At 40.3% G+C, this 13,314-nt stretch overlaps 1 protein-coding gene across 11 annotated transcripts in view; it reads left to right on the top strand.

Moving 5' to 3' along the window:
* Positions 1-13,314, top strand: part of HP1BP3 (heterochromatin protein 1 binding protein 3) — a 42,007-nt gene that overhangs the window by 14,969 nt on the left and 13,724 nt on the right. For all 11 annotated transcript variants that reach the window (XR_004745784.3, XR_013519848.1, XR_001912685.5 and 8 more), the window contains 4 exons: positions 1,854-1,997; positions 5,281-5,361; positions 7,306-7,460; positions 11,677-11,767. Coding sequence is in view for 4 of the 11 variants with exons in the window: in XM_002750388.7 (XP_002750434.1) it covers positions 1,854-1,997; positions 5,281-5,361; positions 7,306-7,460; positions 11,677-11,767 (471 nt within the window). In the remaining 7 variants the exon portion in view is untranslated. The remainder of the gene's footprint in view (positions 1-1,853; positions 1,998-5,280; positions 5,362-7,305; positions 7,461-11,676; positions 11,768-13,314) is intronic.

Below are 13,314 nucleotides of genomic sequence, written 5' to 3'. Positions count from 1 at the left end.
TGTATTTTTAGCAGAGACGGGGTTTCAGTATGTTGACCAGGATGGTCTTGATCTCTTGACCTCCTGATCCACCCGCCTCAGCCTCCCAAAGTGCTGGGATTGTAGGCGTGAGCCACCGCTCCCAGCCAAGTCTTTTCATTTAATTTTGCTTTGTTTAGTTCACGTGATCAGATGATAAGAGGAATTGGAACAGACCCATCTTTCAGGCACCGTTGTTAGGGTCTAAGGCAAGATTAGGAAGTCAGGGATACAGATAATTGTAACCAGAAAAAGGAAGATGTGTATAAAAAGGAGCAGCCTCTTTGTTATTCTCAGAATGCAAGAAGATAGCACTAACACATAAACTGGAAAAGGGGTTTGCCTTCAGACCTCTTCCGCTACTCCTTCAGGACTTCTTATGCTCTCACCTCATTAAGAAAACTTCATTGGTCTAGACTGCCTGACTGTAGTGAAATCTCTGGTTTGTATAGCCTCTCTTCAAGGATTTCATTTGGTGATCACTGAGCCTGGGTTTGAAGGAGCAGCATCATAGTGAGGATGTAAAAGGTACTAAAACTTTAAAATAGTGAAACAAAAAATTAAAACAATGTCAGTTTGGCTTAAGAATGGTTTGAATATGGTTGTGCATATTTATACAGATGATGGATATATATAAATAATGTATATTCCGTGCAATATGTCAAATTATTGTTTCAGACCACAGATAGCATTTTCTGTATCAAACAGGAATCATGATGTCTACTTCCATCTCATTGTCAGATTGGTAGAGCAAAAGATTATTTGTTTGAGCGTTAGTGTTCTTTTCTGCTTGGTTTTCTTTGCTTTGTGTTTTCTTTATAAGATCAAGAGTAAAACTCAATAGGTCATTAATAATAGTTCAGAGACATAGACTTGAATTATATGACCCATATTAATACAACTTGTTTTGTGTTGTACAATCTATTCTGGACTATTACTAAAAATAACCTGTGAGTTATTTTTCTTTGCTGTCAAAATGCATAAAAACATCAACAAAATTCTTATCCAGTGAGAATAAGTGCTACATTCATTTAATAGACAACATGGCAGTACAGAATTGATGGACTGGCCCATTAAATGACAGATGCTACTTCTGTGTGCTTCAAAATTTAAAGTGTTTGATTTGATGACAATGACCAGTTGGAAAACAAAATTTTAAGCATTTGAAAAATATTAAATATTTACTACCTTCGTGAAATAATGAGCTACTTAATTCTTCGAATTGTATTAGTCAAATGGAGTATACGTAAAATAGGATGGAAATGGAAAGAGGGCACATTAAATTCAAATAGAATACCTTCACTATTACCCAAAACTCGCCTTCAGGGCTTTGCCATCTGTAAACCCATTTGTATGCCATTTATTCTTATTATCTTGAGTCTTCTCTCTGCTGACATTCATATAAAGCCTTCAGGGAAATATTGATCCTGGCATGCTCATTTCTTAAGCTTATACCTTAAAATGGACCAGATCTGTGATCCTGTAATTGATAGGTTTGTTCTGCTTCTCTTATTTTGATGCCAGAGATCTGTCTTCTAAATATGGAACGGAATTAAAATGGAAAGAGGTTCTTTGTTATATATAGAATGTTGTTCATGTTTAGTATGGTCTTTCAGGCTGTTTTGATTAAATTTGTAGCAGAAATATTTAGTAATTCTGTTATATCTCCATAGCCGTTATAACTGAAGTCTTCTGAAGTTCATTCTTCCCTACCATTTTTGTCATCCATTATTAAGTTCACTTCCAAAATAATTTATTTTGAAAACATATGTCAGACTCTGTATCTAATAAAAAACAACTGGTTTAAAGTATATGGTTTGATAAATCTTTTCTAGGCTTGCTTCCAGAAGAGTGGTGCATCAGTAGTTGCTATTCGAAAATACATCATCCATAAGTATCCTTCTCTGGAGCTGGAGAGAAGGGGTTATCTCCTTAAACAAGCACTGAAAAGAGAATTAAATAGAGGAGTCATCAAACAGGTATTACACAGTTGTTAGTAATAAGATGATTTCATTGTGTATTGGCTTTAAGTCTATAGTTAGTAACATTTAGGCTTTTTGTGTCTTTTTTGTTAAAAATAGGTTGTATGATGGTGAAATTGCTTAAGTTTAACCTCTTTGAATTATCTGAGGCTAGGTTTGGAAACATTGGTGCCATTAAGATAGCATAAGTTTTTTCTAGCTTACTTTGCCCCTAATTGAAGTTTTCTTTGGGGACTGCTTGTGCTTGAAATCATGTAGCACTGAACATGAAAAGAGGTAAGGAATCCTACTACTGAAACAGCAGAAATGGGGCTAAACATGGTGGCCAACACCTGTAGTCCCAGCACTTTTGGAGGCTGAGTTGGGAGGATCACTTGAGCCCAGGAGATCGAGACCAGCCTGGGCAACATAGCAAGACCCTTTCTCTACAAAAAATACAAAATTAGCAGGGTGTAGTGGCATGTGCCAGTCCACCCTATGTATAGTCCCAGCTACTCGGGAGGCAGAGGCAGGAGGACCGCTTGAGCCTGGGGAGCTCAAGACTAAGCTATGATCTCACCATTCCAGTCTTAGTAAAAGTGAGACCCGTCTGAAAAAAAAAAAGAAATAGCGAAAATGATAATTCCTTGTGTCTTAGGTTTGTTTTCTTCAATGTCTAACTTAAATGGTAGATTTCTAACTATTAATTTTTAGCTTTGCAAATATGCTTACCTTAGCTGATTAGTATCTAAACTATTAAAGCCTGTTAGGAGTATCAGAGAAGCCTCAGTGAAATGTGACTAGTACTGGAACCAATGTTGATTTCAGGCATAAATCCACTTTACCTTGCATAGTGCATGGAGATTTAGAACCATAGAAATCTAAAGCCAGAATAAACTATCTTACGTTACACTCTTCAGAGGTCCAGAGTGATGAAATAACTGCTAATATATCATGGCAGTGGCAAAGATTTTAAAAACCTAGTTCACCACATTCCTAGTCTTGTTTTTTTTCTATGCCTCCCTGCCTGTTTGATCAGTATAGAATCAGTGCCACTCAGGCATTTAAACTCTGCTTAGGGACTTTCAACTAGTACTTAATTCCACAAATATGTCTTGTCTCCTATGTGCCAGTTGCCTGGAGGTCTGTCAGTGAATAAAACATATTCCCGCCGTGTGGAGCTTAGAGTCTAGCTTTCTCAAAATGTAAAACTGATATTTAAACAGCCTTTAAAATTATCACTGATAGCCTGGTGCAGTGGCTCATGCCTGTAATCCCAGAACCTTGGGAAGCTGAAGTGGGAGGGTTGCTTCAGGCCAGGAGTTTGAGACCAGCCTTGGCAACATAGCGAGGTGAGACCCTGTCTCTACAAAAAAATTACTTCTTTATTGTATTTTATTTTACTTTTTGAGGCAGGATCTCACTCTGGCCAAAGCTGGGGTTCAGAGGTGCAATCTTGGCTCACTGCAACCTCTACCCACTGGACTCCAGCAGTCCTTTCACCTGGGCTTCCCAAGTATGTGGGACTAGGTGTACACCACCACACCCAGTTAATTTTTGTATTCTTTGTAGAGACAAGGTTTTTCCGTGTTGCCCAGGCTGGTCTCAAGCTCCTGGACCCAAGTGATTCACCTGCCTCAGCCTCCCAAAGTGCTGAGATTACAGATGTGAGCCCCCACTCCCAGCCTTTACAAAAAATTTAAAAATTAGCCAAATGTAGGGGTGCATGCCCATAGTCCCAACTCAGGAGACTGAGGTAGGAGGATTGCTTGAATTGAGGCTGTAATGAGCTATGATTATGCCACTGCACTCTACCATGTATGACAGAGTAAGACCCTGTCTCTAAAATAAAACAAAATGACCATTGATTAAAAGGTCTTACCTAGTTAATATAATTATTAGAGCCAAGGACTTATCCTATAACAAAATTAATGTCAGCATAGCTTATTCGATGGCCTCATGTTTTAGTTTATGACCTATTCTAGCTTACGTAACCTGACCACCCTCAGTTTGATGCTTAAACAACTCAGTAGGCTCAAAGCATTCCAGCTTGATTGCTACATTGATTGCAGTGTAGGTAAAATTAAGCTGTGGAGGACTTTGGCTGTTGTGAATCAGCTTTTTTTTTTTTTTTTTTTGAGGTGGAGTCTCGCTCTGTTACCCAGGCTGGAGTGCAGTGTCGTGATACCATCTCACTGTACTCTCTGCCTCCCGTGTTCAAACAGTTCTCCTGCCTTAGCCTCCTGAGTAGCTGGGATTACAGGCACCCACCACCTCACCTGGCTACTTTTTAATATTTTTAGTGGAGACAGAATTGCACCATGTTGGTCAAGCTGGTCTCAAACTCTTGACCTCAAGTCATTTGCCCACCTTGGCCTCCCCAAGTGCTGGGATTACAGGAATGAACCACTGCTGGCCTATTGTGAATCAACTTTAAAACTTTATGAAGGTGCTTTGTGAACTGGAAATATATGGCAAAACTTACATACCATTTTGTGCAGTGTCTAGAAAATTGTTAGATAACCTTTTCCATAAGGAATAATGTGTTACTGGTAAACTGTGGGAAGTTATATGGCCTGAGACTAATTAGGCTCTAAACTTTTTCCAAGGAGCATTTAAGACAGTGAGGACTGTTTGTATTTTTCTAAGAGATTGTGTCCCTTCCTTCTGTGGGACACTTCTGCTTTTTTTATTTTGTTGTAAAAGTTTTTTTTTTTTGAAACGGAGTCTTGCTTTGTCACCCAGGCTATGAGTGCAGTGGCGTGATCTCAGCTCACTACAACCTCTGCCTCCCAGGTTCAAGCAGTTCTGCCTCAGCTTCCTGAGTTGCTGGGACTACAGGCACCTGCCACCACACCTGGCTAAATTTTTTGTATTTTTAGTAGAGATGGGGTTTCATCATATTGGCCAGGCTGGTCTTGAACTCCTGACCTTGTGATCTGCCTGCCTCAGCCTCCCAAAGTGCTGGGATTACAGGTATGAGCCACTGTGCCTGGCCTCATTTGGAAAGTTTTTATAAGACTATTTAACCTGGTATCACAGTAGCATTCTTCTCAAAATTTTGTGGATGAGAAAACAAAAAGCTCAAAGCATTAACTGGATTGTCCAGTATTGCTCAGCATCAGCTAGATGGTGCTATAGAGGAGCTTTCATCGGAAATCTTTGGACTCTTGATCGTCTGTTCTTTTTTCTCTGAAGAATTAAACACACTTTACATTAGCTTTCGCAACACTGTCATTTCGTTAGCCTAACCTATAGTTACAAATACTAGAATAACAAAATGAAAATTAATTTACTTTAGGTTAAAGGAAAAGGTGCTTCTGGAAGTTTTGTTGTGGTTCAGAAATCAAGAAAAACACCTCCGAAATCCAGAAACAGAAAGGTAAGACATCTATACCACAGTTTTGAGTGCTGTGGAGCTGTTACTGATACTAAATATAGCAATACTCATTGAGTGTTTGCCATATGTCTGGCGCTATGCAAAGTTCAGCCTTTCTGCTAAGACCTAGAGAGGTTATAAATAATTTGTTCATTTAGTCAGTAGAAAAGCCAGGATGCAGATCTAAGCAGTCCAACCTGGTTATGCCTATGCTCTTAAGTGCCTTACATTAAATTTTGGGCAGCTATATGGATTATACTGCTTTTTGTGAAATATCTTTTAAACTAGAGGAGAGGTATAAGACTACATTTTTTTTGTTTTTGTTTTTGAGATGGAGTCTTACTCTGTTTCCCGGGCTGGAGTGCAGTGGCATTATCTTGGCTTGCACTCCAGTATTCAAATGATTTTCCTGCCTCAGCCTCCCAGTAGCTAGGAGTACTACAGGCGTGTGTTACCATGCCCAGCTAATGTTTGTATTCTTAATACAGACGGAATTTCACTCTCTTGGCCAGGGTGGTCTCCCAACTCCTGACCTCAGGTGATCCACCTGCCTCGGCCTCCCAGAGTGCTGGGATTATAGGCATGAGCCACCAGTGCCCAACCTAAATGTACATTTTTACCTAATACTAGACCACAAAACTGTACCCAGATCCAATTTTTCTTGCTGTTTGTATAAATACTAACGTTCTTCTCCCAACACATGTAATTTCATTTGTGTAAAATATTTCTGCAATAATAAAGTGAAGTGTCTTGTACTCATTATCAGAAATTGAAATAACATTTTTCTACACTTTTTTTATAACTCTGAAGTTTTTAATCCTTTTTTGATAGACTTTGCAAACACTTTCTTTTTTTTGAGGGAGAATCTTGCTCTGTCTCCCAGGCTGGAGTACAATGGAGTGATCTCAGCTCACTGCAGCCTCCACCTTTCAGGTTCAAACAACTCTCCTGCCTCAGCCTCCTGAGTAGCTGGGATTACAGGCACATGCCACCACACCCAGCTAATTTTTGTATTTTTAGTATAGGCGGGGTCTTCCCCTATTGGTCAGGCTGGTCTCAAAACTCCTGACCTCATGATCTGCCCACTTCGGCCTCCCAGGGTGCTGCGATTACAGGCGTGAGCCATTGTGGCCGGCCTCAAGCACTTTAAAAATGAACTATATGTATTACTTTGCACTTCATTCTTTGTTATTGAAGGCTAAAAATAAATTAGGACCTTTACAGTCTACATTCCTTTTTTGGAATGGCTATTGTAGCCCAAGCTGTAGTGCAGTGGTGTAATCTTGGTTCACTGAAACCTCCACCTCCCGGGTTCAAGTGATTCTCCTGCTTCAGCCTCATGAGTAGCTAGAATTACAGGCATATGCCACCATGCCTGGCTAATTTTGTATTTTTAGTAGAGACAGGGTTTCACCATGTTGGCCATACTAGTCTCCAACTTAGGACCTCGGGTGATCCACCCTCCTTGGTCTCCTAAATTGCTGGGATTACAGGCATGAGCCACTACGCCCAGCTGTTTTTTTCTTTTCGTTTCTTTTTTATTTTTTGAGATGGAGTCTTCCTCTGTCATCCAGACTGGAGTGTGGTGGCTCCATCTTGGCTCACTGCAACCTCCACCTCCTGGGTTCAAGAATTTCTTGTGCCTCAGCTTCCCAAATAGCTGGGCTTACAAGCGCTCGCTACCACACTTGGCTAATTTTTTGTATTTTTAGTAGAGAGAGGGTTTTACGATGTTGACCAGGCTGGTCCTGAACTCCTGACTTCAAATGATCTACCCACCTCGCCTCCCAAAGTGCTGGGATTACAGTTGTGAGCCACCACACCCAGCTTTTATATGTATTTTTAAGGCTCTCAAGTAAAAGTTTAATCAGCTAAGGAAAGCCCTTAAGTTATATGTAGAAACATTTATATTGTGTAATGATCATAATTTTTGATATTACATTTCAGAATAGGAGCTCTGCAGTGGATCCAGAACCACAAGTAAAATTGGAGGATGTCCTCCCACTGGCTTTTACTCGCCTTTGTGAACCTAAAGAAGCTTCCTACAGTCTCATCAGGAAATATGTGTCTCAGTATTATCCTAAGCTTAGAGTGGACATCAGGTATGAGCCATTGACTGGGCTTTAAAACATGATACATTACTTTTGTTAGCTCCCTTTTCATGAGAAAGGAGATAGATTAAATACTGAAGAAGGATTACTTTTAGCTAAGAATAAACCTTTTTTGTTGGTTTTATTTTTTTGCCTCGTTATGTTTTTCTTTTCATGTCTTCATATGTAGTTGTTTTCTTTTTTTTTTGAGACAGAGTTTTGCTCGTGTCACCCAGACTGGAGTGCAGTGGCACCATCTTGGCTCATTGCAACTTCTGCCTCCCAAGGTCAAGCTATTCTTGTGCCTCCGCCTCCAGGTAGCTGGGATCACAGGCACCTGCCACCACACCCAGCTCATTTTTTTGTTTTTAGTAGAGCTGAGGTTTCATCGTGTGGGCCAGGCTGGCTCGAACTCTTGAACTCAAGTGATCCACCCTCCTTGGCCTCCAAAAGTGCTGGGATTGCAAGCATGAGCCACTGTGCCTGGCCTTTTTTTTTTTTTTGAAATGACATCTCACTCTTGTTGCCTAGGCTGGAGTGCATTGTGAAATCTTGGCTCACTGCAGCCTCCACCTCCCGGGTTCAAGCAATTCTCCTGCCTCAGCCTCCCAAGTAGCTGGGACTATAGGTACCTGCCATCATTCCTGGCCTAGGTTTTTTTTTTTTTGAAACCCGAACTTAATGTTTCTTTGTAAGATCCTGGTAGAGAAACCCTATTAATGTTGACAGCTGTTAAGATTATTAATATCGAACTCTTTGTGTTTTCTCATATTAAATATCTTAACAGCTGACAACATTAAAAGAGTTACTTTCCTAGGGTTTCAAGAAAGAGCTAGGCTGGGTGTGGTGGCAGGCACCTATAGTCCCAGCTACTCGGGAGGCTGAGGCAGGAAAATCAATTGAACCGGGGAGGTGGAGTTTGCAGTGAGCTGAGATTGTGCCATTGCTCTCCAGTCTGGGGACAAAGAGTGAGATTCCATCTCAAAAAAGAAAACATAAAAGTAAAAAGAAGTATAGACTTTAAAGGTCCAAATTTATTCTTAGCCTTCAATAACAAAGAATGAAGTCCAGCATCAGAAAGTAATGCATAAAGTTCATTTTGAAAGTGTTTGAAAAGTTGGAAAAAAAAAGATAAAAAGTTTCAGAGTTGTTTAAAAAAAAGTGTGGAAAAATGCTTTTTCAATTTCTGATAAAAATGAGCATAAGACATTTCATTTTATTGTAGAAATACTTTACACAAATGAAATTATGTTTGTTGGGGAGAATAATGTTAGTATTTACAAAAACAAAAAGAAAAATAGGATCTGGGTACAGTTTTGGGGTCTAGCTAGTATTGGATAAAAATGTACTTTTAGGCTGAGCACGGTGGCTCACGCCTATAATCCTAGCACTCCAGAAAGAGTGAGACTCCATCTCAAAAAACAGAAAACATTATATATATATATATATGTATGATCTATACATGCATACATATAAACATCATATATATGTCATGAGAATTCAGGCTTCAGTAACACCTGTATACAGAGATACCATAATGTCTTCATCATTTACACATGCAGCATAAAATTCTGAGATAATTTTGTTAGTAATTCTTATGTAAAATTTGCCACTTAACGTCTTTTTTTTTTTTTGAGACGGAGTTTCACTCTTGTTACCCAGGCTGGAGTGCAATGGCACGATCTCAGCTCACCGCAACCTCCGCCTTCTGGGTTCAAGCAATTCTCCTACCTCAGCCTCCCGAGTAGCTGGGACTACAGGCGCGCACCACCATGCCCAGCTAATTTTTGTATTTTTAGTAGAGACGGGGTTTCACCTCGTTGACCAGGATGGTATCTCTTGACCTCGTGATCCACCTGCCTCGGCCTCCCAGAGTGCTGGGGTTATAGGCGCGAGCCACCGCGCCTGGCCCAATTAACGTCTTGACAGATCATTTAGATTGTCACATTTGCTTAATTGTAGATTTATGCAAATACATTGGTTTGTTTAAATTTGTAATTCATAGACTTTGAGAGTGTTCGTGTGAGATGATTTCTAGAAAATTATATTTAATCCAGAGTTTGCACATTGTCCCGATAAGTTAGTACCAGTATTTTCTTGCATTACTGAGCGGTACAATTAGAATTGCTGACGTTTCTGTCCAGAAGCCACATTTTCAGAAAATCAGTAGTGGTCATCAGAGTGCTGAATTAAAGAGGTAGTCAAATAGTGCAAAAGAAGAGGGAATTATAGAAGCAGAAAGTTCTAAATTAATGTGCTGATATTTTCATGCTTCCTATATGCTGAGTATAGTGGTTAGTAGTCAGACTCAGTCGTGGATCAAAAATGCATTGTATGATGCATTTAAAGATGGAAACATGCCAGGCACGGTGGCTCACGCCTGTAATCCCAGCACTTTGGGAGGCTGAGGTGGGTGGATCATGAGGTCAGGAGTTCAAGACCAGCCTGACCAATATGGTGAAACCCCACCTCTACTAAAAATAGAAAAATGAGCCAGGCGTGGTGGCGGGTACCTATAGTCTCAGGTACACAGGAGGCTAAGGCAGGAGAATCACTTGAACCTGGGAGGTGGAGGTTGCATTGAGCCAAGATTGCACCATTTCACTTCAGCCTGGGCAACAGAGTGGGACTTTGTCTTAAACAAAATTTTTTTTTTAATTAAAAAAAAAACAAAACACGTTTCGCTGTTTTTTCTTCAATAAAGAATAGAGCTTATTTGGCTCATGGTACTGCAGGCTGTACAAGAAGCATAGTGCAGGAATCTGCTTCTAGTGAGGGTCTCAGGAAACTTACAGCAGATGGAGGAGCTGTCACATGGCAAGAAGGAGAATAAGAGAGAAGGGAAAAGTGCCACAGTCTTAACCAGATCTCATAGATTCATAGATAGATTGATTGATTTTTGAGATGGAGTCTTGTCGCCCTGGCTGGAGTGCAATGGCGTGATCTTGGTTCAATGCAACCTCCACCTTGTGGGTTCTAGCGAGTCTCCTGTCTCAGCCTTCCAAGAAGCTGGGATTATAGGCACCTGCCACCGCGCCAGGCTAATTTTTTTGTATTTTTAGTACAGACGGGAGTTTTGTCATGTTGACCAGGCTGGTCTTGAACTCCTAACCTCATGATCCACCCACCTTGGCCTCCCAAAGTGCTGAGATTACAGGTGTGAGCCACCACGCCCGGCTCAGATCTCACACTCGCTCATTGCCGCCAGAAAGGCACAAAGCCATTCATGAGGGATCTATCCCCATGACCCAAACACCTCTTACTAGGCCCCAACTGCAGCGTTGGGGATCCCATTTCACTTTTATCTTCCTTGCAACCACTGAATATCTGAGACAGGTCTCAGTCCATTTAGAACCTTTTTTTTCCCCCAGGTTAAGGATATGGTGTGACACAGCCTCAGGAGATCCTGACAACATGTGCCAAAGGTGGTCTGGGCACAACTTGGTTTTATACGTTTTAGGGAGACAGGAAGCATCATGGTGGTACACACCTATACACCCAGCTAGTCCCAGCTACTTGGGAGATTGAGGCAGATGGATTGCTTGAGCCTAAGAGATTGCAGCTGCCTTGAACCACGATTTGCCATTGCACTGCATCCTGGGCAACAGAGCAAGACTGTATCAAAAAAAAAAAAAAATTCTTATGTAAGATGTAACTCATACTGTCTTTTTGGTTTTTCTCTATGTCAAAAAGTGAGCATAGCCCAAGATGCAATACCTGTGCTTTTCTCTAAACATACTAATTTATTTGGAGAACTCTTAGATCCTTAAATTTAAATCTAGTTATTTCAAGAGTTCTCTTGATTTTCTTAATTCCATCTATGCATTTCTAATAGCCTGGTGTTTATAGCTGGCCTCAGAGAATTCCAGAGTTGGATGAGACTTTTAAGATATCCATCCTTTGCTTGATTACTCACTTTTATCACTGTTGTGGTCCAATGGCAATTAGTGGTGGGTGTTTAGAGTGCTTTGGCAGTTTAGAAATATGTTCTGTATGGTATGAGATTCTGTTTATATAGATAATGACTTAGCTTCTTTACTTGAAAGGAAAGAGTACCTCTTGTTAAGAATGCCAGCAATTTGTTACTACTTTTTTCATTTTACCAAACTGATACATGTAATAATAATCAGAACTCTGGATCTGGAAATAACCCTGGATCTATTTCTTTACATTGTTCTTATTAATGTATTTATCACTGTTTTTTTGTTTTGTTTTGTTTTTTTTGCAGGCCTCAGCTGTTGAAGAATGCTCTGCAGAGAGCAGTAGAGAGAGGCCAGTTAGAACAGATAACTGGCAAAGGTGCTTCGGGGACATTCCAGGTTAGAGACCAGAGGCTTGATTGTGGAGAAGTGCTTCTTAAAAGTTTTTGGTTTCAGGACCTTGTTATACTGTAAAAATTTATTGAGGGGGTCAGGCATGATGGCTTACGCCTATAATCCCAGCACTTTGGGAGGCCAAGGTGGGAGGATTACGAGGTTAAGAGATCAAGACCATCCTCGCCAACATGGTGAATCCCTTCCTCTTCTAAAAGTACAAAAATTAGCTGGGAGTGGTGGCTTGCACCTGTAGTCCCAGCTACTCTGGAGGCTGAGGCAGGCACTCCAGCCTGGTGACAGAGTGAGACTCCATCTCAAAAAAAAAAAAAAATTTATTGAGGACCCCCAAGAACTTTTGTTTATATGGGTTAGAAATTGACACTGAGTGCTGGTTGCAGTGGCTCACACCTGTAATCCCATCCAGCACTTGGGGAGACTGTGGATCACCTGAGGTTAGGAGTTTGAGACCAGCCTGGTGAAACCCCATCTCTACTAAAAAATACAAAAATTAGCTGGATGTGGTGACATGTGCCTGTAATCCCAACTACTTGGGAGGCTGAGGCAGGAGAATCACTTGAACCCGGGAAGTGGAGGTTGCATTGAGCCGAGATCGCACCACTGTGCTCGAGATCACTCACTGGGTGACAGCCTGGGACTCCATCTCAAAAAAAATAAAAATCAAACACGAAAAATTTAAGTATTTATTGATTTAAAAAAAAATAATAGTAGTAAACCCATTACCTGTTAACATAAATGACATATTTTTTGGTGAAAAATAACTATCCTTTCCCGTCACCTCCCGACATTTGTTTAGAGACAGGGTCTCTCTGTTTCCCAGGCTGGAGTGCAGTGGCACAATCACAGCTCACTGTAGCCTCTATTTCCCAGATTCAAGTGATTTTTTTCCAGCCTCAGCCTCCCAAAGTGCTGGGATTATAGGTATGGGCCTGTAGTCTGTCTTCTCTAGTTTTTTTTTTAAATAAGAAGTTGGACATTGTTTACATTTTTGCAAATGTCTTTAATGTCTAGCATAACAGAAGCCAGCCAGTATCTGTTTCAGTTTATTTTGGGTTTCTTATTTGAAGAAAATCTAATCTTGCACAGAAATACAGTTAGAAAAGGGTGGAATATTTTGAGATAACTTTCAGATAGTTGTAGAAATATTTTTTGATACGACACCAAAACAAATCATTTTTTAAGCAGCTTTATTGAGGTATGATTTATATATCATATGGAATTTAATTTATATAATTGCAGTATAACTCAATAATTTTTAGTAACTTTATAGAGTTGTACAACTATCACAGTCCAATTTTAGGACATTTCTGTCACCCAAAGAAGATCCCTTATATCCATTTGTGGTTACTCCCTATTCCCACCAGCAGCCTCAGGCAACCTCTAGTCTGCTGTCTCTGCATATTTGCGTTTTCTTCACATTTCCTATGGATAGAATCATATACTATGTGATCTTTTGTGTCTGGCTTCTTTTAGCATGATGTTTTTTAGTTTGATACTCCATGTTGCTGCATGTACCAGTAATTTCATTCTTT

The sequence above is a fragment of the Callithrix jacchus genome, chromosome 7 (genome assembly GCF_049354715.1).
Source record: "Callithrix jacchus isolate 240 chromosome 7, calJac240_pri, whole genome shotgun sequence".
Lineage (NCBI taxonomy): Eukaryota > Metazoa > Chordata > Mammalia > Primates > Cebidae > Callithrix > Callithrix jacchus.
The sequence above is the reverse complement of the archived record's forward strand: the minus strand, read 5'-3'. Positions and strand labels throughout refer to the sequence as shown.